At 36.6% G+C, this 26,403-nt stretch overlaps 2 protein-coding genes across 3 annotated transcripts in view; both read right to left on the bottom strand.

The window, feature by feature from the left end:
* TEK (TEK receptor tyrosine kinase) overlaps positions 1-9,110 on the bottom strand; it is a 43,732-nt gene extending 34,622 nt beyond the window's left edge. The window contains exon 1 of one of the 2 annotated variants that reach the window (XM_066338857.1): positions 8,098-9,110. In XM_066338857.1, the coding sequence (XP_066194954.1) occupies positions 8,098-8,149 (52 nt within the window). In that variant the 5' untranslated portion in view covers positions 8,150-9,110. The remainder of the gene's footprint in view (positions 1-8,097) is intronic. The other variant, XM_066338858.1, reaches the window with a different exon arrangement.
* A 7,300-nt stretch (positions 9,111-16,410) lies between these two features.
* IFT74 (intraflagellar transport 74) overlaps positions 16,411-26,403 on the bottom strand; it is a 44,457-nt gene continuing 34,464 nt past the window's right edge. The window contains exons 17-20 of the mRNA XM_066338859.1: positions 22,608-22,771; positions 21,897-22,022; positions 19,430-19,490; positions 16,411-17,778 (exon numbers count right to left, since the gene is read on the bottom strand). Of these exons, the coding sequence (XP_066194956.1) occupies positions 17,663-17,778; positions 19,430-19,490; positions 21,897-22,022; positions 22,608-22,771 (467 nt within the window). The 3' untranslated portion in view covers positions 16,411-17,662. The remainder of the gene's footprint in view (positions 17,779-19,429; positions 19,491-21,896; positions 22,023-22,607; positions 22,772-26,403) is intronic.

Consider the following 26,403-nt stretch of genomic DNA (forward strand, 5'->3'; position numbering starts at 1 on the left):
TAGATTAGATATAAGGATGGAATTTTTTTACACTGAGGGAAGTAGATCATTTGAACAGATTACCCAGAGCTGTGGATGCCTCATCCCTGGAGGTGTTCAAGGCCAAGCTGTATGGAGCAGCCTGGTCTAAACAAAGGTGTCCCTGTCCATAGCAGTGAGATTGGCATTAGATGACCTTAAAAACGTCCCTTCCAACTCAAATTATTTTATTATTCTATGATATTCACCTGGGGAAGTTGTGCTAAACAGAGAATAAATTTGTCATGCTGTATCTGTAGTTCCTGTGTGTTCTTATGCCATTCATACAGGAACAGTCATCATGCTGCACCAGCAAAACGCTAGGATCAGATGAAAGAAACAGTTCTCAGAAATTCCCTGGAACACATCCCAGACACAGTTCTACTCAAAGAGCAAGCAAGTCTCTGATAAAGATTATGATATCACTGCTCTAGATCATTAATGGGGCTAGACACTAGGGTTCATGAGCAAATGTGTCAATCTTGAACTGAGAAAATTTGATGCCATAGATGAATACACACAGCAACTCTTAGAAGGGAGAAAAGTGTTGATTTGTCCTTTCCTCTGACTGTCCCTGCCCATATATACTTCCAGATTTCCACTGTTAACCCTTGTCCTGTCACCAGAAAAACATGGGAAAATTCTAGGCATTTTATAGCCGGTGTGAGCCTTTGCAAAGTTGTCTGTTATCTGGAAAAAATGTTCAACATAATGGCTTATAGTCCTCTTCCACAGCAAGCAGCCAGAGTTGTCAACTCCATCACAGGATAACGACACCTCACTGACCTTCAAACTGCATATAATATGGACATAGGTCATATTTGCAAGGGGTATTGAGAATTCAAAGTTCTGAGGAAAACTTTAGTTGTTAACACTGATTGGTAGTGGAAGCAAAGAAATTGTTTAGACATTACACATCTAAAAATGTATTTTTTTCCTTATATTTGTAGAGCTTTATTACTGGTTGCTTCAAATGACTATGAGGAGGAAGTCCTCCTTCTGGCATTTGGAGTGTAACACAGGAAGGTGAAGATTTATTGCAAGAGGTAAGGAGAAAGAATAACACTTTAAAAGTAGTAATTATTTAAGAGAGGATGAAAGGGCAAAAAATTCCAGTAAATTCCACTCCATTTTTCACAAGGTGAAGCAGAGAATAGATGTAATATGTAATGCTTATGTACTTCTTCTTTTACTGTTATTGCTTGGTACACAAATTATTCCTGCTATTAAGCATCTGGGAACAGGAATATAAAATATATAATACTATATTGGCAGGGAAAAAGTAGAATCTGGCTTACTTTTGCTGTTATGCTGAAAGTGAAACAATCAGTTTCATATGACACTCATTGCAGGATTTAAAAATAATTTAGAGACTGGTGAAAACATATGTCCCAAACTTTTAAGGCATCAATCCTTCTTCCCACAAGTTCATAAAATATAACAATGAGCAGTGCCTCTGCTTGAAATAATAATGTTTTGATTTAGAACAAACCCAACTTGTGGAATGGAAATGGAAAACAACTTGCTAAATAGCCTAAACCTCAATATTTCTCATTGTGCTTTGTTTTGTAGTCATAACTTCAGCTGTACCCCCTCCAGTCTTATTTTTTGGTATAAAACAGTGTATCAGATTGAAAAAATTAAATTAATCTATTTAGAAATACAAATGGCAACCATACAAGCAATTTTGCTGAGGAAGCATAGTATTGGTTAATTCTTGGGGAAGTACTAAATAAAAAATGATTTTTAAAAAATTAATTAATTAGCCAATGTGGAAGATAACCAGGCTGGAAAAAATGCAAATTAAATATGAAGAAATAAATAAAATAGAAACCAAATCAACAGAGTCTTCTCTTTCAGAAAGAAAAAAAAATAAAGTACTCTTTACTTAATATTAAAGCCAGTCAGAAACCAAATGTTAACTGTTTAGGCGTATTTTTCATAGGAAGAGTACAATATATATCAAGCCAGAATCTGGCAGGTATTGGGGTTTTTTCCTGGGCTCTCAGCACTTATAATATTTTTTGGTTAATTCTCTAAAAAAAGTAAATAATCTGGGGGGCTTTGAAACCATGTATTCATTTTATGGGCTCAGAGGTCATTAAGTGTCCTGGAAATTTTATCTGGAATGCAAAGATAGCAGCAGCTCAGGTAATTTTTCCCAGTGGGTCAGATTCTTTTCTGATAACTCATTCCTCCACAGGAAAACAAGGCTGAAATTTTTATTGTCCAAAGAGAGTAAGATTCTTCACCATAAAACTAGAACAGCAGGGATGAAAAAAGACACAGAAATGCTCCTGGAAAACATCTGATAAATGAGCTAACAAGCAGGTTTCCCAATAAAACATTTTTTGTTGTTTATGTAAAGAATCTTATTGTATTTTACATGATGTTACTGTGCAGCTGTGGGATGCTTCACCATTCCAATACCAAGACCACTTGCCCTTAAAATAGGACACTATCGGTGGGGGTGAAGGTATTGTGAAAATAATAAGAGATGAAAAATTACTACAGGCTATCTTCTTAGCAGTAGTGGAAAGACTAGAACACGTATGAAAAACAAAATAGTTTTTCAAATCCATAAGGGCTGCCTATGTCAGTATCTGCTCATCTGCCTTTGGGTACCTCTGGTGCAGCTGAAGGAAATGCCACTGTCTCCTTGTTTTCTCTGTATGTCGGTTATTTCACAACCTGTCAAAACAATCTTTTAAGATGAAAAAGCCGGAAGAGAAACAGTGCTGCAGCTTGGTTGCGTTTTACAGAGGGGAAGCCCTGCCTAAGTATGTGGGGGTTTTTGTGTGTGTGTGTTCTGAGTAACCAAAACACAAAAAGAAACCAAAACATGGTTTGTCATTATTTCTCCTTAGGCCTGGTTGACCACAAACGAGTAAAATGGAAAACAACATAGCAGCAGCAATGGCAATTTGAGTAACTAGATGACGGTATGCCAGGTAATGTTGAAAATGGTGAAAGAGGGTGAAGAATGTGGGAAAACTCCAGCAGAACAGGCTCGTAGTTCAGATGCATCTGGTTGGATTTGCAGCCAGCAAAATGTGGCTGTCATATCATCAGGAGTGTATGTGCACATCAAAATAAAGATGTCCATAACAAGGCTGGCCCTTGTCAGTTGCATGATGAAACTGGTATTTGTACTGCAAATGTTTACTGTTTGTTGTATGTGCCAAGCTGAAGTAGGTAAAATAACACAGGTAAACAATTAGTCAATGCATACAATAAGGTTGGCTGTTTGTGAGCACTGACTGCTGGGAGAACACGTTCTAATATGCTCTTGCCTGTACAGAAGGGCACCCTCACTTTGCCACTTACTGATTTTTCAGTAAGTAGCTGGGAGGTGTTTCTGGTGCTAAGCACACTTCGTGACTAAAGAGGCCAAGGCCCCTGACCAGTGGCTTGTCTGCGATGATCAGACAGGAAATAACACAAGGGAAAATCATCAGCACAATCAGAAGCGCAGTTGGAACTGCATTGGCAAGGAAGGCTTGTTATACTCCAAAGGAGATATTAACTAAGCCACTTCATTAGTCACACTGACAGTGCAAAAAAACCTGCAAAAAACCAACCTTGAAGTAAAAAGTTGTTATTTCTGAAAAGAGAAATGTCATTTGTTAATGTATCTTTAAAAAATACTTCAGAACTTACTAAATGCCCAATATCTTTACATCCTAAAAGGGTTAATAGTTCCAAGTCATGAATTACAAAATGTATTTTGATAGTTTTTAATGTTTTCTTTAAGATATGACCCTTGTTTAACAGTTGGAGAACACTTATCAAATCTGTAATGTAAACTATCAGCATTTTAAATTCCATATAAGAATTTTTCTATTTTAGACATGGGTTGTTCTTTTTTGAGTGCCTCCGACTGAAACCACAGTGGAACAGCATCCTAAATATGATCTACCAGCACAGAATATAGACTGTCTTTGGAGGGCAGTTCTTTGCTGCAGATTCTCCAGGATTATCATCTCTCCACTCCCAGAAAGATCTAACAGAGGGACCTGCTCATGGAACTAGCAGTAGGTGCATCCATTTTTGGTTCATTGCTCCTGTGCTTTTTGAACATCTTTCGTATCACCATGACTTCTTGGTCTTCCAAGAGCGCTGAAGAAGGTTTTTTGTTTGTTTAAGAGATGGGTCTAGGCAAAGCATGCTGGTGTATGTGACTGATATAGGGCTGGTTTCCAGCCCAGGTAATTCTCATTGTGAGCACATGAAGGACCAACTGCATCTCCCCTGCCCTAGAGACAGATGCTCAGTGACAGTCAGAATCTATGACTTCTGCTCTTCCTCTTGTACAGTAAAGCCTTCCAGATAAAAGTCTTGTGGGTGTCAGACAATCTATGCACTATATTACAACTTCAGTTTTCCCTTAAATGAAAATTCAGCAAAATAGTAATCTACCTATCTTAATTATGATTAAGTATGAAAACCATACATGTGTGCTCATCTATCTATATATGAAAATTGTATCTAAAACAATAGCATGTGTTAATATTTACAAATGTAGTGTGGTTTCATTTCACTCTTTCAGAGCTGATTTCTTTGGTCCTGATGTAATCTCTTTTCACTCCTGACTACTCCCAGCTGTTGAAATGACCTCTGGGAACACAAGCTTTCTGAGAGCTACTCTGCATCTCAGTAAATGTGAACCAGGCACAGTATGGCAGGCAGATGCAATTTCAGAGTTTCACAAATCAAATACACTTCAGGAACAAAAGGTGAATTTGTTTAAAATTTCTCTAATTCACATTAGTAATTTGATAATTTAGGTGTCAGAAAGGTTGTGCATCAGTGTAATGTCTGGTCATGTGACAAATACTTAATATTAAAACCTCACAGTTTTAGTTATTAAATACCTGAGATTAAAAGGTCAGAAGTGGTTTTCCTCTATTTCTTTGTGAAAGGTTCAAAACTACAGCACTCAGCCATATGACACATTGAAGTTCAGATGCCACTTTGATTTGACAACAGCCTATTTGAAGATGCTCATAGAGGCCTAGTCCCTTTAATTATGAGAAGAATGACTTTCCTATTCACTGTCACAGGTATGGATTAGGCACTGGTTAATACAGGTTTTCTTTTGATTAAGTTAAACTTCAAAAGAGAAATAAAAGTTTTGAAACAGAATTGTTAGAACTTTCCAATCCAACTATAAATTTTGAGTTGTCATTTTGAAAGCTCACAGCATTATAAAGGTGCTTGTGTGTCTGGTAATGTATGTTAAAAGCTGTTCAACTTTCCAAATACGAGTCACATAATAATAATAATTTGGATTTAGATAATAATGATTATTTACTTTTTTTTCATAATACCTACTGATCCCAAAGAAAATGCAGCCATCAACATAGATGATAGAGACCTACTTAATGCTACTGCACTGGTTTGCTCCACTGTTACCTTTTCTAAAAAGGCTATTATAATCTTTTGGGTCTTTTACCATATATGGGTCCAATAGCTAAATCAGAAAAAAATTTCCCATATTTTTAGAAAGTCACTAAGATTATTGACAGAGCAAAACTGTAGCACAGAAAATTCTTCTTGGAGAATGGAGACATTTGATGATATATTTGTTTCCAATTTGTTGATGATAGAAATAATCAAAGAAATGTTCTGGAAGCTAATTGTAATTGTTGCTGATTTTCACCAATCCTTTATGGATGGTGATCACCTTGCTAAAATAACGCTCACACTCGAACATTTCTGAGAGTTAGCTCACTGTGAGAAACTGCAAGCCTATTTCTAGACCATCTGAGGATACCTGAGGATGCCAGAGGCATTTCTGAGGCAAAATGTAAATTGTGACACTCATTCCTTGCCTTTAGAAGAACAAGTAAATCTGTAGTTCTTCTTTGGTCAGAACTCAACAGACTGAACCTGGCCACAAGCTTGGTATTTTAATCCATACTTCAGGATAGATGTCAGCATAATTTTGCTAGTCTAAAATGTCAGGGATATAAACAACCAAAAGAAAAAACGTGTGGTGATACTCAGTCTAGTTTGAAGAATCCCAGCAGGATTAAATTCAACTCCTTATCAGTTTAATTGAACATTTTCTGTGGAATGTAAAGAGGGCAAAAGTAAGCATTTCTGTATACTTTGACTGCCACTTAACAAACTGGATCTAGCTGCCCATGGAGTACTGCTATTAAAAATAAAAAGACATCAAATCAAAGGCCATTTCTCCTAATGGGAGCCAAGTCAGTGGTTTTCACCCTTGGAAAAGGGTGGAGTGGATTTTGTGCCTACCCAGCAACACACCCAGAGAAGCTCACAAATATCAGGGACAAGGTTAAGCCAGTTCAGTGTCTGTGCCGAGTGTAGACCCTCCCCTGCTCAGGGAATGTCATTCCTGCTTTCCTGAACTCCGCCTGCAGTATCTAGAGGAAAGCAGGCTTTCATTGTCTTCCACTGCTCGCCCCAGGAAACATGATATCATTCTCAAACAAAAGCGGGAAAGCTGACAGATCTATTGAGATGGGTGTGACTACAGCACACACCTCGCTGGTTAAGCCCCTGTGGAAAATGCAGTGACTGGCAGTTTATCGGTGCTGGACTCTCTCTGCTTTCCACGGTTTTATATCTAATCTCTGCAAATTATTTGTTTCTCCTGTACTTGTTACTTAATGAACATCGTTGCTGTCTGTGTCAAATAGGTATGACACCATGCAGAAAAGCAGGAGGGACAAGGAAAAAGGTTGGAATAACTGGACTTCCTTCTTTTCTCCATCCATAATGCTTACAGCACCAGATATTTCCAAAACGTGTAAAGCTGAAACTGATCTGAGGACTAAAAAGGTTGAATCCATGTGCAACTAAACAATCAAGAAACTGAAGCCACAGAAGAGGAATTGGTAATAACAATATGCAGCCTATTACAGCAATTCCTATACAAGAATATTTCCAAACATGATTTCAATGGATTAAAAATTGTTTGGTTTTGTCTGTATTAACCTCTAGCCTTTTATAGATGCCAAAAGTAACATCTCAAACTAGCAATTTTATTGTTAACAGCTGTTAGCGTGCTGCTAATCGTAAGATCTGTGCAAAGCAATTGTGAAGAAAGTTGCATGGATATGAGGATTTCTGCCTTTTCTTGCTACTTTCTGGTTTTCATTGCAGGACAATTTGCAGTTCTACAGCATATAACATTTTTACTGTGAAGTGGACTGGAACAACCTATATATATCTCAATACAATGGTCAAGGGTGAGTTAGGAATCTAAGGTTATCATGTGACTTGTATTTTTCTTTTACAGATTTTTACAGAAGAAACTGAATAGAAAATCAAAATGAGGATTGTAAAAATGATACTCAAATGTGGAGCAACCTGGAATCTGGTGGCAGGAGGACAATCTTCCTCAGGGCTCTGCATGTGATAGGTTCAGCTTTGTGTCTCTAACATTTATGCTGAAATTACTCTAAATTTGCATTAGAATAATATTTCTGTATAGCTTTCTACAGATATTTCTTATGATAACTTCTGACTTGCTGAATTAATGGCATTTGCTGATAATACTATATAACAATATTTGAAGTGTTTTTAATTGATCTTGTATTTTTCCCCCTTTTTGTTCATGACTTTCATCTTGTGGATACTTGTCTAAAATCAGATACTGGAATAGCCATACACATCAAGTGTACAGATAGTTCATAAAGTCAGTCACAGAGGAAATTGACATTCAATCTGTATTTAGAACAGATTTCTTAGGGAAAGACACCAGGGGTTTCAAAGTTATCAGCTGTATGAAAAAAATTAGTACCATTAGGCAGAAAAAAGCCCCTGCTGCAACATGTGTTAACAAACAACTTCAACACTAAAAAGCTGCAGCAGTGGATCCTACATGTAGTTAAATCACCCCCAGTTGCCTGACCCCAGACCTGCCCTCGCTCACTGTGAGAGCTCTGCACAGAGAAGTGGAATCACCGAAACACACATGACTACTTAAATCAGTAAAGGTAAATTCTGAAGTGAAGGGTAGACAGTCAAAGGATAGGTGCATACTGTGTGAAAAACAAAGAAAGGCATGACAGGTCCACTACAGCTATTAAAGCCAAAATTTACCTGAAATCAACAGGCTGAATCCATAGAGAACTAGGTGTGCTAGAGGGTCCATGCTTTCCAAAGTATATCCATCCAGTTCTTACAGTTGCTCATGGAGTATCCTTTCCCCGTGGTAGACCTTTAGCAGTTACTCTTGTCCTGCATGGTACGCTGTTTACAAGTCACAGGCAAGAAATCAGAGCACTGGCGCAGGCTGGAACAGTCTCATTGCTGTCTGAGTACAGGGAGTTTAAGTTCCTTTTTCCTGTTTCCTTTGTAGATTAGGATGGGAAAGGCAGGATCTTAAAGGCATTTTTGTATCAGCAGGACAGCAGGGTAGTACAAATCCCGTCCCTCCAGCAATACATCAAAACAATTATCTGGAGCTTCTGGAGAAGCAGGGGACTGCTGTTGTTCACAGTCAGCAGAATAGGAACAATGATGGCATCCTCCAGTAGGTGGGAGAGTGCAAGTAAAACATCCTCCACCTAGGTACAGCAGGCAGAAAGTGTTACTATCTCCTTCTTCAAGTTCAGGTCTGCTAACTTCTCAGGGTACTATTGTGTTTTCTCTTATTTATTTAATCCACATGTAAGCTGCTGCAATGCATTTCTGCACACAATAACAAAAATTTGAAATAAACAGTAACAAAGAAACCAGCTGAATCCAGTACGGACCAAAGCCATCCACAATACAGCAAACTACTCTCTTAGTTCATGTGTTATACTGAAAACAATATTTCTTTACATTTGACAATTGGAAACAGACTGAAAACTTGTTGCAATAATAAATTTCACACAGAGTTTTTATGACTTCAGTGGGATTAAAATGCCTGCATCACTCAGGGAGGTTTTGAAACTGGGAAGCCAAAACAAAACACAAAGAAAAAATAAAAAGAAAAAGCAGACAAAGAAAAAAAAATAAAGGGAAAGACAGCACTCAAATATATAAATAGAATTGAAAATAAAGAGCAATCTTATTTACCATTTGACTAAACATGATCCATGGCAATATAACATTCGAAAGTTCTGTAGTCCTGCCAAGATATCAACAGTCAGAATTACTTTTATGGAAGTACAGAAAAAGGAATGTTCAGCATAATTTTGCAAATGGGGTATGGGTTTATCCTTCTTTGAATAATTTCCTTTTACCCTTTGCTTGTAATGTAGATTTCACAGAGGAAGTCCTTCACACCTAAGATCTATTGCCAAGTGGAGAGGAGAGTGACAACCATAGCAAATGGAAAGGCAACAGCCCAGAGTTCCTTATGTGTGTCTCTCCTGTCCCTCCATATAACTGAAAGCCAAACCAAGTAGAAATTTGTACTGAAAATACTCTTCGGGTGCAAAAACACAGCATGAGGTACAAACACTACTAAAATTCCTTTTTCACTCTTAAAGGAGGTAGAATATAAGATATTTATGTGGTTTGGTTTCAGACTAAAAACCCACATATATTCTGTCCGTTTTAGATTTTGGAGAACATCTACTCTTTTTCTACTCTTAGATGAGAAGCAGCAATTATTACCCCTTCCCAATTGCTCCTTAGCTTTTATAAGCCTGTAAGTAGAGATCCCTCCAATATCAAAATACTTACTGTATTAGCAGATACTAAGTATTATCATATTTCCTACCTAGTGGATAACTCTGTTTAGTTGTTCATTTAACCTGTTTATAAGTTGGCCAATCCTCGTTTATTTTTTTAATGTCTTTTGATTTGTTGACGGCTGGGAAGCAGGGAGGAAAGGGAGAAGAGTTAAGCAAACACAGTCAAGGTTGTAGTTCTTCAGATTCCTATTGTAAGATTAGAGGTGTTTTTAAAGTTTTCACTTAAATCTCACTTTCCTGCTGTAAAGACGTCACTGGGGAAAAATGCATCATGCCTCCACTCGAAATACACCTAAATACAAAGCAATGTTCCTGATACTGATTTTGCAGTATGAAAAATGGGCCAGGTGAGCTGCTCATTCTTTTTCAAAGAACCAACTTGTGCTTACTGATCATTTTGTCTGCCATGATGACAAGGTAGTTATTTATCTCCAGGACAGAGTGGACAGCCTAAACATGCAGCATTCCACAAATACATGAAGGTTGCGAAGGCCTGCTGAAGCCAGAAAAGACGAGATACATATTAACCCAAGTCAGAATTTGTTTAGGGTACTAGCATCAGCAGGACTGTGTGTTTGATTTCTGTTTCATTACAAAATTTAATTTTCAAAGAAATAAAGAAGAGCATCTATAATTCAGCAAAAAATAAAGTACTGCATTTAGGTTTGTTTCTATTTGGAAAGCTTCTAAGTTTAAATACTGCTTCCACTGAAGTCAAAATTAATCATGATAAACTTTTTCTACTGCAGAATTTAAAGGATTTCAATCTTCTGACATACTGTCACTGAACATTAAGTGTCTGCTCGGTCTATCTTTCATATTTTCATCATTATATTTAATGAGACTAGAACATAAGTTTTTTTTAAGGTACAGTTTTTTTAAACTGTATGATCTCACCACCCTCTGATTAGTGAGTGACACAGAAGTGCAGTAAAATTATCTGTCCCCACCACCAAACTACTCCTTAGCTAATGGGGATACTGAGTCTTGGTCTGCATTCACTATTGACAACCTGAAGAATTCCAAATTTGTCAAAACCAGATTGCCAGTAAAAGAAACTGGGCTAAAAGTAAGGATTGCACAAGGAATAAAATATGGTACTAAGTTACTCTAACTTTTATTGCATGTTTGGCTGCTGACTACCAGGCTGTCCAATGAGCACCCTTGTCACACCCTCAGGTAGGCATGTGGATGTATTTTGGCTCCATAGGCCACACCCTCAGGTAGGCATGTGGATGTATTTTGGCTCCATAGGCCACACCCTCTTCTTTTCTAAAGGTACTTGGAAAGACTCCAAAAGTTTCAGAAGAGTTCCCCTCAGAAACATCAGTTTTGTTGGTTGTTAACTGCTCGTTCAGACATATTCACATCTTAACCCCCAACACAACGGCATGCACAAATTCAAATTAGTTGCAGCAGGGAAACAAATCATCTTCCAAAGTGTAAATATAACCCTAGCATTAAACATGGCTTTTCATAACTCTCTTTGCTGAAGGCTAATTTTATGATATGTCAAGGGCCCTGAACTCCTGACACCATGCTTTCCCTAGATAAGCAGCATACTTGTCTCAAGGACAACCCATTCATACATGCTGTACCACATGGAAATATGTGAAGAGGAAAAAGAAACAATGCCATTTCACTTGTTTAGCCAGGTAAATGTGTTAGCAGAAATCACATATTCTCTTGCAGTTTCTGGTTGTATTATATTTTTTAGAACCAAGCCATTACTTTGGCCTTGACATGATGTTAATATGTGTTAGTAGGAGGTAGTAAAGGAACTTTAGGAATTATTACTCAACACAGCTAATGTGAAACAAAGGTTCACAAATGATGGCATTCTTTCCTCAAACAGATCCTCATCTGCAGTAAGGCCTATGCCACTGAGGCCAGCAATAGCCCCTAAGCCACTTACCTGGGACCACCTGGAAGTGAGAGGTACCAGCCAGGAGACCAGGGAGAGGACAAGTGCAGCTGCTTATTTAAGCACTCAGGACAAGCACTGTCCCTACCACTTTAGTGGCAGCGGTAAATGGAGGGAGGTGAAGGTTTCTGGGGCGCATGTCATGCAAACATGGATAGGACAGTGTGGAGGAATGGTGCTATTGAAATGGGTGGTTCTGAGAAACTTAAAGGTGAGATAGAAAAGGTAACAGTATTTCTTGCTGCACCTCACTCTGAGGAGGTGCAGTTTCTTTATGCTTTTTCTAGTGCTTCTCCTGTATACACATACTTAGGAGGCAATTCAGGGTTGCAAACACAGCTATGATCCATTTCTTTTGCTCAGCACTTTTATTTTCTTTTCTAAACAGAATTTCTCTTGGAGAACATAGCCTGGAAAATGGTTGGGTACTGAATAATCTACAGAACAGCCTTAGCCAAAGGGAGCTGTTTCTTTCCTGTTTTCCTTAATGCTGAAATAAAAGGGAATTTACTAAATGCAATTAACTTATTAAAACTATACAGAGCTTCTGTGTCTGTAAAATCATTGTGAAGGACATTAGGCCATTTGTCTAACATCTATGCTCTGAAAGCTTATACTTTGTGAGTCATGTGTATCCCTCTGAAAAATGCTTTATGTGTTTTAGAATGGCCTGCCTGTTGTCAGCAGGACAAAAACCCCCCAAAAACCAAAACCAAAACCAAAACCAAAAAAAAGAAAGAAAAAAAAAAAAAAAAAAAGCTTCTCTGTTCTGCTACTTTCATTGTAATTTTTTACAATATATTTTGAAGGGCAGATGAGTCTGTGTATTTAAGTTTAATAGCAATACTTGTATATGCAAATATATTTAAGATATTGATATTAAATCTCCCCAAAAGATGCACAGCAATAATACTATTACTGCTTAAAGTAAAAGGGGATGAACAAGGCCAATTTCATATTTTTGAAGTCTCGAGAAACAAAGATTAATTTCATTAAGCCTCTTAATGAATGTGATCTTTGAAGATCTGACTATTATTTCCAAGGACCAGGAAATGGGATCTAGATCTCAGGGGTAGTGTTCTCAGGGTTACAAAAATTCATTCTTAATATCCTGTTTGCAGGGCCTACTATCTTCCACTGACTTAGTATCACAAATCATACTGTCAGTATGATTTATTTGTGATTTTAAACAAGTACAACTTAGTGATAAATTTGCTGTCCACCTGCCTCTTCTTCCAAATTTGAGATTGGCAGTCTTGGAAATCTGAAGGCTTTATTTAGAATTTTGTCTCGCATGCATGACTGTTAAAGTCATTGAGGTAACTGATAGTTTCTACTATAATTACTATTTTCTTTTTCTTCCTGATTTTAAGAGGTCTTGAGCTCCCGTTACATCACAAGTACTCATGGGTAAACTTGAGTTGTATGCTGGAGACAGAGGTCTTGCACCTTACTCACTCTTTGCGGCACAGCAGAAATCTTGGGGCTGATACAAAGATACCAGTGCTCAGTGAATCAAGCTCAGTGACTTCAAATGAACATAGCTTTCAAGGAATTAGCTCTACAAGAGGAAACAAGAGTGGATAATTTTGCATTTCTGGTTCTTTCTCTCTATCTTTTTTTTTTTTTCTATGTGGAACACTTGCTCCCATTTCACACATTTGGTATATTGTCCAGTTAGTCCTCCTTCCTGAAAGGAGGACCTCTTAAGTGTTGAGTGTCTGCTCCAAGATTCTGCCAATCCCAACAAATGATTGATCAAAGCTGGGATTTGAATTCAGATCATCTCTGTAGCAGTGAATGCTTAAAGGCTTCCTTCCTCTTGACTCAGAAAGAAAAAGATGACAACTATTTTGTTTGGAGTAAACCAGTTCCTTTCTGAGTGATTGAGCTGCATTTCAGAGCCTTGCTCTGCACATACAAGACATGTATCATTTGGTGCTCAGCTGCTATTCACACCATGGAGTTGTTCAAGCAAGTTCAAATTTTAGGACCACTTTCAGAATCTGAAGGTTTTCACTCCAATTGCTACATCTACCACACCCATTATCACCATGAGATAGGTTTCCAATGAGCTCACTCAAAGCAAAAACTTTAAGAACAGGTACAAAGGAAGATTTTAATCTCTTTCTCCTCAAACTAAGACATTCTAATGGCTAGCATCTCTTCGTAAGGCCTGTATTTTACCTTGTATTTTTGTTTCATGCTTGCAGCAGGAAAACAGAAGTGTTCTTACAAAGAACTTACAAACACTTCACCTTGGAAACATGTCCTTACAATTGTGAAACAGCACATACTAGCACTAAGAGCCATTAATTCTTAAAAGATTAAAAGATGTCAGGCAGAAAGAACTCTCAGTGTTCTGCCTGTTTGGAATTGCTCACAGGAATATTGCATTGTAGTCCTCTAAGCTCACGAAGAGAAATTAAAAAATAAACTTATTTTGAGAGAAAAACAAGTTTTCTAAAATCACCATGAAAAGTAATGTAGGCATGATGAAGCAGGAAGACCAACAAGAGGATAAACCTTTGCTTGCAGCTAAAATACAGTATTCCTGAATATATGGGAACCAAGTACTATTATGCCACCATGAGCTGGGAAAAACAGCAGTCATTCCTGCACTCATCCTCAAGCAATAATGAGCTGGGAAAAACAGCAGTCATTCCTGCACTCATCCTCAAGCAATAATGACATGGCAGCAACAGACCCTTCCACTGAAGGCTTTGAAATTGAAATGCTTCTTTTCATACAGTGTACCATTGAAGTGGGATGTCAAACTCATAGTAATTGAGTAATTGTCAAACCTGGTATCCTAATGCCTCAGTGGTATGTTACTGAAGGGAGACTACGTAAGGGAACTTTTAACAAACTGCATACATGTAATTCCATGGAACTTGTTGAAATGCACCCACATGTGTAGAGAAGTAGCTGACTTAAGGCATTGCAAGGTCATTCTTGAGAATCTTTTTTTATGGTGGTAAAGGAGAGGCTTTTGAGCACTGAAAGCTAGAATATGTCACTCCTACCTTCAGGAGAGCAAGAAGACTGATCTATCCAATGACAGACTGGTCACCCTCATCTCAATCCCTGAGAAAGCTGTTGAGCAATTAAGGCTGGATATGATTTCCAGACACATGAAGGATGGGAAGTTGATCAGCAGAGAGCAGATTTATAAAGCAGAAATTATGTTTAACCAACCTGATAACCATCCACAATGAGGCAACTAACTCAAAAAGTAAGGAGAAAGGTATGGATGTTGTTCACCTCAACATGAGTAAGCTGTTTGCCAGAGTTTTCCATTAAATCCTCACAGATAAGCTGACAAAGTATGGCTAGATAAGCAGGCTAGGGGCTGTGTTGTCAGTGGCCTGAAGTCCAGCTGGAGGCCAGACAGTAGTGGAATACCACAGCCAAAGATACGGGGGAAATACTGCTAAACTTTTTCACTGATGACCTAGATGATGGGTCAGAGCTCACTCTTAGGAAGGTTGCAGATGACACAAAGGTGGGAGGATGGGTGTACTACACTACACTCTGTACTACCCATATGGGTGTAGTACAGAGGGATCTAAACAGGGGAAGTGGGCAGTCAAGAATGTAATGAAGTTCCACACAGATACATGCACAGTTCTGCCCCTGTGGAGGAACAGTCCAGGCAGCCATGTGTACTGAGGGCTCAGTGGCTGGAAACCCGCCTCATCAAGGTGAGGCCTTGGTATACCAGGGGCCTTCCTGGTATACCCCAAGCTGAACAGGAGCCAACAACAGCAAAATAAGCCAGAAGTATTCTGGGGCAAGTTAGGAAGAGTACAGCCAGGGAGGCTGAGAGAGGTGAGAAGAGATTTCAAATATCTCCACTCTGCAGATGCTGCCAGTTCATGTCCTTTCAGTCTGAAGTTATAGCACAAAATAGAAAAAAGATTGCCTGGGTAGAGAGTGACCTGTGTTACCGAATTAGTTTCCTGATGTGCACACAGGGGCTTCAGTGAAAAAAAATTGTCTGGTACTTAAACCAGGTACTGAAGAAAGAAAAAAGAAAAAAAAGAAAAAAAGAGGAAAAAAAAGGGGGGGGGGAAAGATAGAGTTAAAGAGAGGTTAATTTTCACTGACACTTGAGGAACTACATAAGGGTAGTGAGTCAGCTCATGACTAGAACTGAATTAATAATCTTCCAGAGGGAGATGAAACACTTGCTGCATAGCTCATCACTCAGAATCCATTCAGTTCTTTTCAGCCATGGGTACGATGACTGCTATCAAGGGCCATAAGAATGAATTGTTAAGAGAAAGAATGAGTGATGAGATCCTTACACAGAAACAGGTTATCTGAGGATCCTTCAGTAAAACAAGGAAAAGAACAGCATGCTGGAGAAAGGGGTATCACAAGAGCATCACCTGGGAACACAGAGAAAACCTGTAAATTTACCGTGCTATCTTACAGAATCACTACCAAGGAATAAAACTTTCTCCTGCCTCAAGAGAAATCAAAGCAGTCTGTTTATTCAGTCTGCAGCTTTTTTCCATTGTTCATTACAATATGTTATTCTAGCACAAGTAGAATTCAGGAGGTGATCTCTCTGGCTGATGTTTTGATTGGTGAGAGACTTCGTCTCCGCAAATAATGAGCTTTCTCTGGAATAGTCAAAACTCTGACAGGAAGGAAGAGACTTTAGTGGGAATTTCCCCTAGATAACAGTGCTTAGTTTATAGAAATCCAGTTCCATTATCTCTAAATATTCTAAATATATAGAGTAACATCATTTAGTGTGCTGAATTAGCAAACACAGTGCTTTCTGCACAAATCTTCAATATTTTTAGCTTACAGATTTATTTATACTCAAAATTACAATCATAAATTTGAGGAAATTTACTGACAAAAATACAGAACTATTTTAATGGACTCAGAACACTTCCCAATAATTTCTCTACTCCAGTTTCAGGAAGTGAGGTGCATAGTCTACCTCTTTTCTTGAAAATTTTTCTAAGAGACGAGAACAACTATAAATCCAGATCCCACAGATTTTCAGTAGTTTCTTTCTACAAGGCTGGTTCAGCTAAAATTTCTATCTATAGTCAACTGTGCTTTTTCTATTTGATTAGGACTAGCTTACAATATACTAGGTGAAAGAAATTATCAATAAGCAGTTTATAAATACAATACATGTAGAATGCAAGTCAAATATATAAATGGAAATTCTTTTTTAATCTAAATAATTTCTGATATTTCTGTATCATAAAGCACATTGTTAATTTCTATATTCCTTTTTTTGTTCTATGTTGAAAGTCTTGTGGATTTTTGTCAGAGGTTCCATATGACACTGCTGCTTGAAACTGGAGGAAAAAAACATTGCAAAAATACAAATAATTTTCTGTGCTATTTCCTTTACTAGTGAATACTACAGCACTAAAATGCTCCACATAAAATCAGTGTTAGCTATGTTTCATTACTTTTTATCAGTTTGCTCTTTATAATTACATCTTAAAAATAAGGAAGTTAATTCTCCATTAGGAAATGATAATTTTCTGTCATTTGCTTTTATTCTAAGATTTTACACTATTAATCATTTTTGACTTTAAAAGACACTTGTCATACTTAGATGCTTTCCTTAGGTGGTATAAATTGCTACCTGTATAGATATGGTATGCCAATATTACAATTTATCTTATTATACACTCAATTTAACATAATGCATATGACAGCCTGTCAAGCAGTCCTATTCTGTTTGGCAAGGGTAGGACTACAAGACAATTAGAAATTCAGTGTGTAAAGCAGACTAAAATTTCACATTTGAGATGCAATCAAGCAATGGGCCTCAGTAACTCCTTGGGCAGTATTTCCTTTTTGTTTCTAAAATTCAGTATTTATTAAAAAAAAATCAACAGTGGGAAAGGAGGGATAGTATTAAAACTTGTAACTTCTAAAAACCTGGAAAAATGATTTTAAGAATATCTGTCACCCTAGTGGTGAATGAATGATCTCAGTAGTCCAGCTTTCCATGGGGCCTTTGCACATCTCTCATTGTTGGTCCACTCAGGCAGGAAGGAAATGCCTGCGTTCAGTTCTTGGTGTTCTGTAAAGCTTCTATGAGAGCTTTGTTGTATTCTTTGATCAGCTTTCTTGAATTCTTCATTATTGGCTGGTAGTCACTCTCTTGAATTTTTGCCGCTATGACTGATTAAAACAATTGAGGAAACAAACTGCCAGTATAAATATAAGCATAATCACAGATCAGAAGGGAACCACACCACCATTTCACATTCTTCTGTGAAAACTGTCAAGGGATGAAAATAGTGGAAAAAACTCAGACCAGGGCTAAAAGATTTATACTTACTTACTAGCTGCCATGTCATGACAAGCACTGTAGAAAAAGGAAGTGATTACACAGCTGAGTCATTTTTGTTTAAATATATATACATACATATATATATAGGCAGTAAGTCCCTCATGAAGAACTCTGCCTATTGTCACATTGCAAACCTATTGTCACATTTCAAGGCACTCAGTTATGTACAGCCATACAATCTGGCTACAAAAGTCCCAGTCCAAGGAAGCAATCCCTCTCCAGTAACCTAAGCAGACATAAGTAGTTTGTATAAGGGCCTGAACTTGGATAGGCAATATTTTACACCAGATTAGGAGATACTTTAATATCTTGATCAACTTTTTCTCTTGGTTTGTCTTAAAGTTTTTCTGTTAAGAAAGATTGTATTTAAGAGTATTGTCTTAAAATATTTCTGTAGAGCCTCCTTCAAAGAGGAGGTAGCTCCAACTGTATTATACCGTCCAAGACCTTTTTCAGATATTTTTCTAAGAAGCAGAGCACTTACCACGTTTGAGAAATGGGATATTTGGTATTTGCAGAAAAACCCATTTTATGTATGCGTATACATATACATATACTTATATGCATTAATTACTAAATAATTATCATCATCAATATTTCTGTGATGGCTAGCCTATCACAGAAGTGCCTAAAATATATCCCTGTGCCATTTTCTGAGACATGAAGGAATGTTCATTGTCCAACACACTACACTAGATGGTGGTGTCTAGTTTTGATGTTACCTTTACAAATTACATTTGTACTGTAATCACATAACAGTGATTTTGTGCATCTTAGAGATTTCAGATTTTTGAAATAAAAATTTATTTCTTAAATAAGTTTTAAAGAACTAATTTTATTGCAGAGAATTCATTGTCCCTAGAATATAAAATAAAAGCACAGCCTAGTCCTATTCAGATCTCTATCATAACTAAAGAGAAAAATAGAAAAATAGTACCAGATGAGAAGAACCATCAATTCTAATTAAAGCAAACTTCAGTGCTTTTCCTAATTTCAAAAGCTATCTTATGAAAGCCATTTGCAAATCAGCAAGTAACAATTTTGCTGATATCATTACTGGAATACAACTTGTTAATTTGAATCCCATAAAGACAGAGCTACAAGACAGTTCCCCCACCCCGCCATGTTTCCAAACAGTGCTACACTGGCAGATTAGGCTCAGATAAGACCAGAGAGATGTAAAGATGAACTTTGTATGAAATGCAGTGGCAAACCTGAGAAAGAAGGAAAAATTCCAGACTGCAAGACAAAGCTTATACTTTAGGACCCTTTCTTTAAACCTGTTTCAGACAACACATGCAAGTTTTGCTATATATATATCAATCAGCTAACCAGATATTTGCAAAGGATTGCCTTTCCCCTCCTGCCCTGTCTTCTGCAGCCCATTCCATCCTGTCTTATTTTACCGGAGGAAACAGACTTCTTCCTCAATTAATACAGTGTATGAATTTGACTCTTACTTCTTAAAGAAAAGGATACACTCCTTCATCATGAAGTTATTTTGCTCAAGGTGCTGCCACTTCCTCTCCAAATTTGTAAGCTGAAAACACAAAAACACAAAAAGAGCCAAAAATGAAAACAGTAATAATTACACGCATATTTTACAGAAATAATTTTGTATCAGTACCCTGTACTCTATCAACGGATAAGATCAAAGTTATTTCACATAAAAAAACCACAGAAAGGAGAAACAATGGCAAAATGTTTTTAAAGCTGCTGCTTATTAATATAATATATATAATCATATATGATTTAGCACTGCATATATAATTTAGCACTTCATAATCCATCTGTATAAAAGCACTACATGCAACTGCAGTGACAGATGAAAAAAATCAGACGAGAATTCAAGACTTGTCCTATAAGGAAGCTAACAGGCAAGTCAGAAGTAAAAAGGTGAACAATTCAGGGAGATACTAACTCTCATCATGCTTCATATCATTTAGATGGATCTCTTCTTAGAATCAGTAAGTAAGATCTAAAATCACCAAAGATACAATATTTCCTGACACTGTCTTGGACTTTGCACTACACAGAAGAAACTTCCTTACTTCCATAGTTAAGTTTCCTGTCTGATGCCAGAAGTTGTGATAAGAACAGAGCTGCAGCAAGAAGATTGTAGGAGTGTGGGTTCAGCGCTGGCACTTCTTCAATACTTTCAGCATCAACAGGAAACTAATGTGGACATTAGTTAGATGGCTGCTTCCTTACAATACAATTTTATATTTGTTTTTCTGATGCTACTGTTCAAGGCTCTGCATTTTAAGATATGAAGATGTTATTTTTAAAAGTAAAACTGAAAATTATTCTGAGACTCAACTTTAAGTGGAAATTAAGGTAATAAATAAGGAAAACATTGAAGTATTTTACTTTAAAGCTTATTTTTAAGCTGGAAGAGATGAAAATAGTTTCTTTATAACTCAAAACTTAACAGCAAAGAATCAGTTATCTACTGTACTAGTTTGCAGCAAACAAGGGAATAATTTGTTTCCAAGACTAGGAATTTCTAACTAATTAGAATTTTTATGTCCTCTTGGTAGACATTGCACACAGCGCAGCCAGTAAAGGAGCCTGGAACTGAAATACTTGCTATGTTCCACAGAGAAGGAAAGATTCAGTGTATTTTTATAGTAACTGCTGGAAGACCAGCTGACCTCTTGCAAAATTGCCCAAGTCCTCCACATGCATGAACACTATCTGCACTTCAAAATGTTTGATGAATATCAAATAATCAGTTATTATAAGACATACCCTAATTCACTCTCTTTTTTTTACAGTCAGGACATAAAAAGTAAAGAAACAAATCCTTTTCACACACATAAAAATAGAACTGCCAGAGTTTAATGAACTGAAGAAATACTGTACAGCTACTCTTTTATATAAAATGTTAAGCCTCATTATGAAAGTATCTTAACACCATTTGGGTATGCATTTCTAATTCACCTAAACTCTAAAGTTTGATCTTGGCAAAGAAGATTCACAGTATCTGAAGTCTTGCACACTTTGGCATGTAGTTTTGAGGATTTACATCATCACTTTAGAATGATTAAAATAATCCTAATGCTATAAATGGATACATATGTCTCACTCAGAGCTATGCCTTCTCATCTGCTCCACAACATTAATTTCAGAAGAAAGTCAACTTAAACATGTACAGTATGACCTTCAGCTTTTAACTGTATTAGAAAAAGTAACTATTTTAAAGGACAAATATCTCAACAACTTCAATCAATAAAAATCAGTGAAATGTATAAAGAAAATGTTTCCCTTTCCATCTTATTTTAAGGTTATCTATTTTTCTTCTGTGCATTCAAACATATATACAGTAAGATTCTACTGCCAAAATGAGAGCAATTTCTGTATGTTTAAAATGGAAGAACAGAAGCTGCTCAAGAAGTTATAAATGTCTTCTTTCCTGATTCACTTTTAAAATGTAAACTTACATATATACCAAAGTTGTTTAAATGTGAACACACTGTAAAACTTCGGTGACCTGCAAGGACCAGAAGAATTGGGAAAAGGAAAATGGAATTAATAGCACAGATTTAAAGAAAAAAGTTATCACCATGACTTTAAAACCAAGAGGGATTTTAGCTAATTAGTAGCAACTTTTTGTTTCCCCTGCAGTTTCTTTCTAAGTTTGTCCTCAAACTACTTAAGCAAAGGAAGGGCACAAGGTAGAGAGTTCTCAGCAAGATGAACACAAACATTTAAACAAAGGATTCACATAACTTTTAGCTCAGAATCCAAAGCTTACAAGCCATTTGTTGGCACAATATAAACTTCTGTTTTAAAACGGCAAATACAGCTACAGACTTACAACACGACTTGGAAAACTCACTGAGAAGGAATAAAGAGATTCTGTCTGCACAATGCTTCATGTGTATGAGAAAACCAAAACCAAGAAAGAAATATAAGAAGGGATAATATATAACTTGACCTATACCTGAGAATAGATCTCATTTTCTTGCAGGTCCTTCTTTAGTGTCTCATACTCTGTATTCAAATGCTCCATTATTTTCTTAAAAGCACAGTTGCGTTTTGTTAATTTTTCTTTGTCATCCTGGAGTTTCTAGTCAGAAAAAACCCAACATAAACTGATTAAGGGATAAGTTCGTTTGCTGTGGGCTTCAGGCACATCAATTTACCTTTCAACATGCTACTATTTTTCCTTTTAGAACAAGACCACGTGCATATGCATAAAGAACCCATAGGCTTTTCTCTAGCACTGCATGCTCCATCCCAAAAATAATAATCAACGATTATGACCAAATTGTATGCTTAGACAATACTGTATGAGCACCAGTGGGAATGCTGTTATTAAGAATTTGCAGGAAATTCTCTTTTTCTTGTGTTCTGTGTTAGATTGCTAATTTCAAAGCTATAGGTAGTCATAAATTAGGTAAGAGTTTAGCTGAATAGCAAAAATAGACCAGGAAGATCTCGTGGAAAGAGGTTATCCAAAGACACCCAGCTGAATACCTATTACATGTAACCAGTTAGTAAGTCACACGTATAAGCTAAATAGTATTTGGATTCATTTGCACTGATGAGCAATCCTGTTTTTTAGCTGTCAGGAATGACGGTCAATCACAAAACTGGATTCCCATCCACTAGCTGTTCAAAAGCACACATTTTGTTTCATCCCTTTCATTACCTTTTTCTTTTCTTCTCCTGATGCTTTCAGAGCTGGCAAATTATTGTAGATCTCCAACTCTGCTTTTGTCTGTTCTATTTTGTCTTTAAGAGAAGCCAGTTCACCAACCATCTTGCCCTCCAACAGTTCCATCTTCTGTAGGTCCATCTGCAGTTTTTGACTCTCTAAGATGACCAGACACGCAATGTCTAATTAGCAGTACTTTTTGTTTCAAAGTACACAGCCCATTACATAAAGATTTATGCTATATTTAACCAATATAAACAGCTCCTATATACTTCTGATTTCTTATATTTATGGGATCTGTTAATGTGAAGAAATAAAAAATTTGATCTTCACAACCATGCCACAAGTCAGACTCATACACTACTTTTGCTGTATTATAATCCAAAATTGAAGAGTAATGAAAATGTGATGATCTTCCGTATCACACTGTTTCTATATATAGCACCACACAATTAATTATAGCACCACAGTCTTAATGCAGTTGTGATAACTTACAAAAAAATTTATTGCAATGATGCAGATAAATCGAAGAATATATTTTTTTAATTTTTTACCACCATGCTATTTTTATTTGTGCTGCTTGAATACAGATAAGGTTTAGTTTTAGGACAACAAATAGCCAAACTTACTTTAAACATTTGCTTTCTACAGGAAAACACTTCCATAAATCCACAGAAAAGTATCACAAATGTCAACCATCAACAATGCATAGCGTTTACTTCTGAGACTCCATTAAAAATAATAGTTACTAGTAATTAAAGGAATTAGAACTGTGGGTGGATTCTGACATAAAGAGGACTGTACAGACTGAAACTGTCCAGACACAGACACGCAAGAGAAGAAACAATACTGATACACAAAGTAATAAAAACACTTTGTCTCAGTCTTGGGCTAGGTTACTTACCCAGAGTAACCTAGAATTATTCCAGATTGGGGAATAATTCCAGAGTGGGGAAGGACTAGATGTTGGCTAGACTTAGTTTGGATGGTTTTGTGACCTGATCTGTCATTGTATTTCATTCAAGTTCCTGAGCATTAAACACGTGGCTACATCTTCTTAAGTTTCAGATCCATATCTAACTCAGAAGAACAATACAGATACTGCAGTTTTCTTATGACATTCCGAAGTATCAGGCAACATGGGCTACTGGGAGGGATGAAACTGCACAAAAACCCTTCTCTTGGCAGGTTTGCATCTTGAGATTTGTGCTGATCTGCTGAAAAAGGGATAGAAATTTTCCCTCCTAACTTAACCAAGGCAGTATAAATCTTTAGGGCAGAAGAAAATAGATGTGTTCCTGTGATAGAGGGAGAGTTCACTTTTCCAAAAATGGTGAGTATAGTTTTGTCAGTGGACTTACATGGGAAAATCTCACCTGATCATAACACTCTTGGAGCAAGATTTTGCTACTCGTCTATCTGCTTGCATATTTATACCATATATTTATACCATATATTTATATTTTAGAATGGAATACTTGCTTTTATCAACATTTCTGGCTTATTACATGAAAGAGCACTTCCATGGTATCTTTAGGAACCTCAAAAAAAAAAAAAAAGACAAGCCAAGATTTTTGTGTACCATTTGCAATCATCCTGAGGAAAGTTGATCCGTAAGGTAAGATTGAAAGTATCCCCTATATGCAAGGAGCATTTATATAAATACGAAAAATTCCCATGCAAATTAAAAGAAGGATTTTAAATTAAAATATTTTTGATTGTTTTGCATGTAAGTAATTCACAGTCTGTCTTCCACTGAAAAGGATGTAAGAAAACACTTCCACTGTGTCTACTCTGCTCAGAGTTTCACAATGAAGTTTTTGGTGTTGTTCAGTGACAGATTGTAAACCACAACTAAACAGATCACAGCTTTACTTCTCTTGTTCCTACAGCATTGTGGTTTAAAGACAAATGCTACGAACATCAATAAATGAGCATTTTGGATCAGAAACAGTAAAAAATAAAATTATAAAATAAATTCAAATAGGAGAGAAATAGCAGAAAACAACTATAGATGTTCATGAGGATTTACTTAGGTCTTATCACAGCATTTTCACTTTTTTATAGTTGTTCTAATATCTGTATTTTGTTACATTAAAATTATACATAGTTGACCAGTGTGAATTTATTTTACATGTAAAGATTAGTACCAACCTAAATGCCAAAAAGGCAAAAAATTTCCTGGACTGTTCTGCCTAATACAACTACGATGAGACTGCAACGGATATTCCTATCCATTCACACTTTCTGGAGAAAAGGAAAGAAACTGGAATGGGCAAACTTATCCTGCAACAGACTCAATAAAAAATCCTCAAAACTGAAAAAAACCTCAAAATTCCTCTATGGGAAGAGACAGGAAGAGGATGCAGCCCAGTTCCTTCTGATAGGCCATGAAGTTGCAGCATCTAGCACGCAGTGTGTATACAGTGGCAAATTCTCAGAACAAACTACAGTGACCCAGGGAAATGTTTTTGGGAAACTATGCCATCAGCACTTTTGTTTACCCTTCATAGCTTTCTTTCCTTTTTAATTTTTAAGGCTTCTGCTGGTGGAATTTTATATCTTTGTTACAGCAAGAAAATATGGAAATCCAGATTTTAATCCTAACAAAAGAATCCTGAAGATGACTGTATATGAGCTATAATTCAAAGGTTAGAAGGAACTTCAACTGTGCCAACTGAGCATTCACTGTATTTCTGAAAGAATCTCTAGTTGTTTGCTATACTATCTGAATTCCAGCTGTCAAGACCTTTACTTAGGAATAATTTACATTGTCTACTGAAAATTACGTATTGCAACTTCCTCCTCTTCCCTTGCAGAGAAAGAATTTTTTCTTTCAATAATGCCTCTATAGCGCTACATGCTTCCAAAACATCCTTATGTTGTGAAAAAGTCAGAAATAATGCCTTTACGGAAGAACAAAAAGTCATATTTCAACTTTTAATATAAGGCCCAGAAATTTACACTATACTAAAACTGCAAAATAAGTATTTGCAGACAGGCAAACATTATGTCTTCAAACACACAACAAAAAATCAATTTCTCTAACATTTTGTGCTAAGCAATGTCTCATTTGCTCGAAACTACTTTGAATGGCTGGCTCCTATTAAGGAGCCAAGGCTGGCTCCTATTTTGAAAATTACTATTAAGTACAAAATGCAACAGCATTCTAACAAAATGATTTATCATCTTTAATTCCTGTCCGTTCCAAACAAACAAGGAAAGCCTTGCTGGACCAATAACGATATTGGCAAAGACAGAATTGTGAGGACAATTCTACCATAAACAGTGCAAATAAAGCACTTGAGACATACTTGTTATGAGACTGAAAGAAAACTACTGTCTGCTTTTTGAAATTACAGAGAATATCCTCAAGATGCTAATAAATATTTGAGTATATTGAAAATAAGGTCAAAATAAGCATTCGTGGCATAAGTATTCAGATAGTATTCAGCTATCCATTGCTGGTGTCAGTTAACTGCCTGTGTTACATATTCCTTTGGAAAAGCACAAACCATAAGTAAGTGATACTAAGAACTAAGATACTAAGAGCTACATTTACAAATAATACCTGGTTAGATAACTGTAGAAGACTCTGTTTCAGTTTATTAAATACTGTATCAAGATCATGAAAGATCTTATTTTGAGGTAAGTATTGGTAAAATCAAATTCTAGCTCAGTTTAACCCCTGTATTCAAAGACACTTATTTAACATATATCTGAGCAAGGAAAATTATCATTTAGTGATAATAATAAGGCAAATATAAATAAGTATACATACTTATTATAA

The sequence above is a fragment of the Sylvia atricapilla genome, chromosome Z, assembly GCF_009819655.1.
Source record: "Sylvia atricapilla isolate bSylAtr1 chromosome Z, bSylAtr1.pri, whole genome shotgun sequence".
Classification (NCBI taxonomy): Eukaryota; Metazoa; Chordata; class Aves; order Passeriformes; family Sylviidae; genus Sylvia; species Sylvia atricapilla.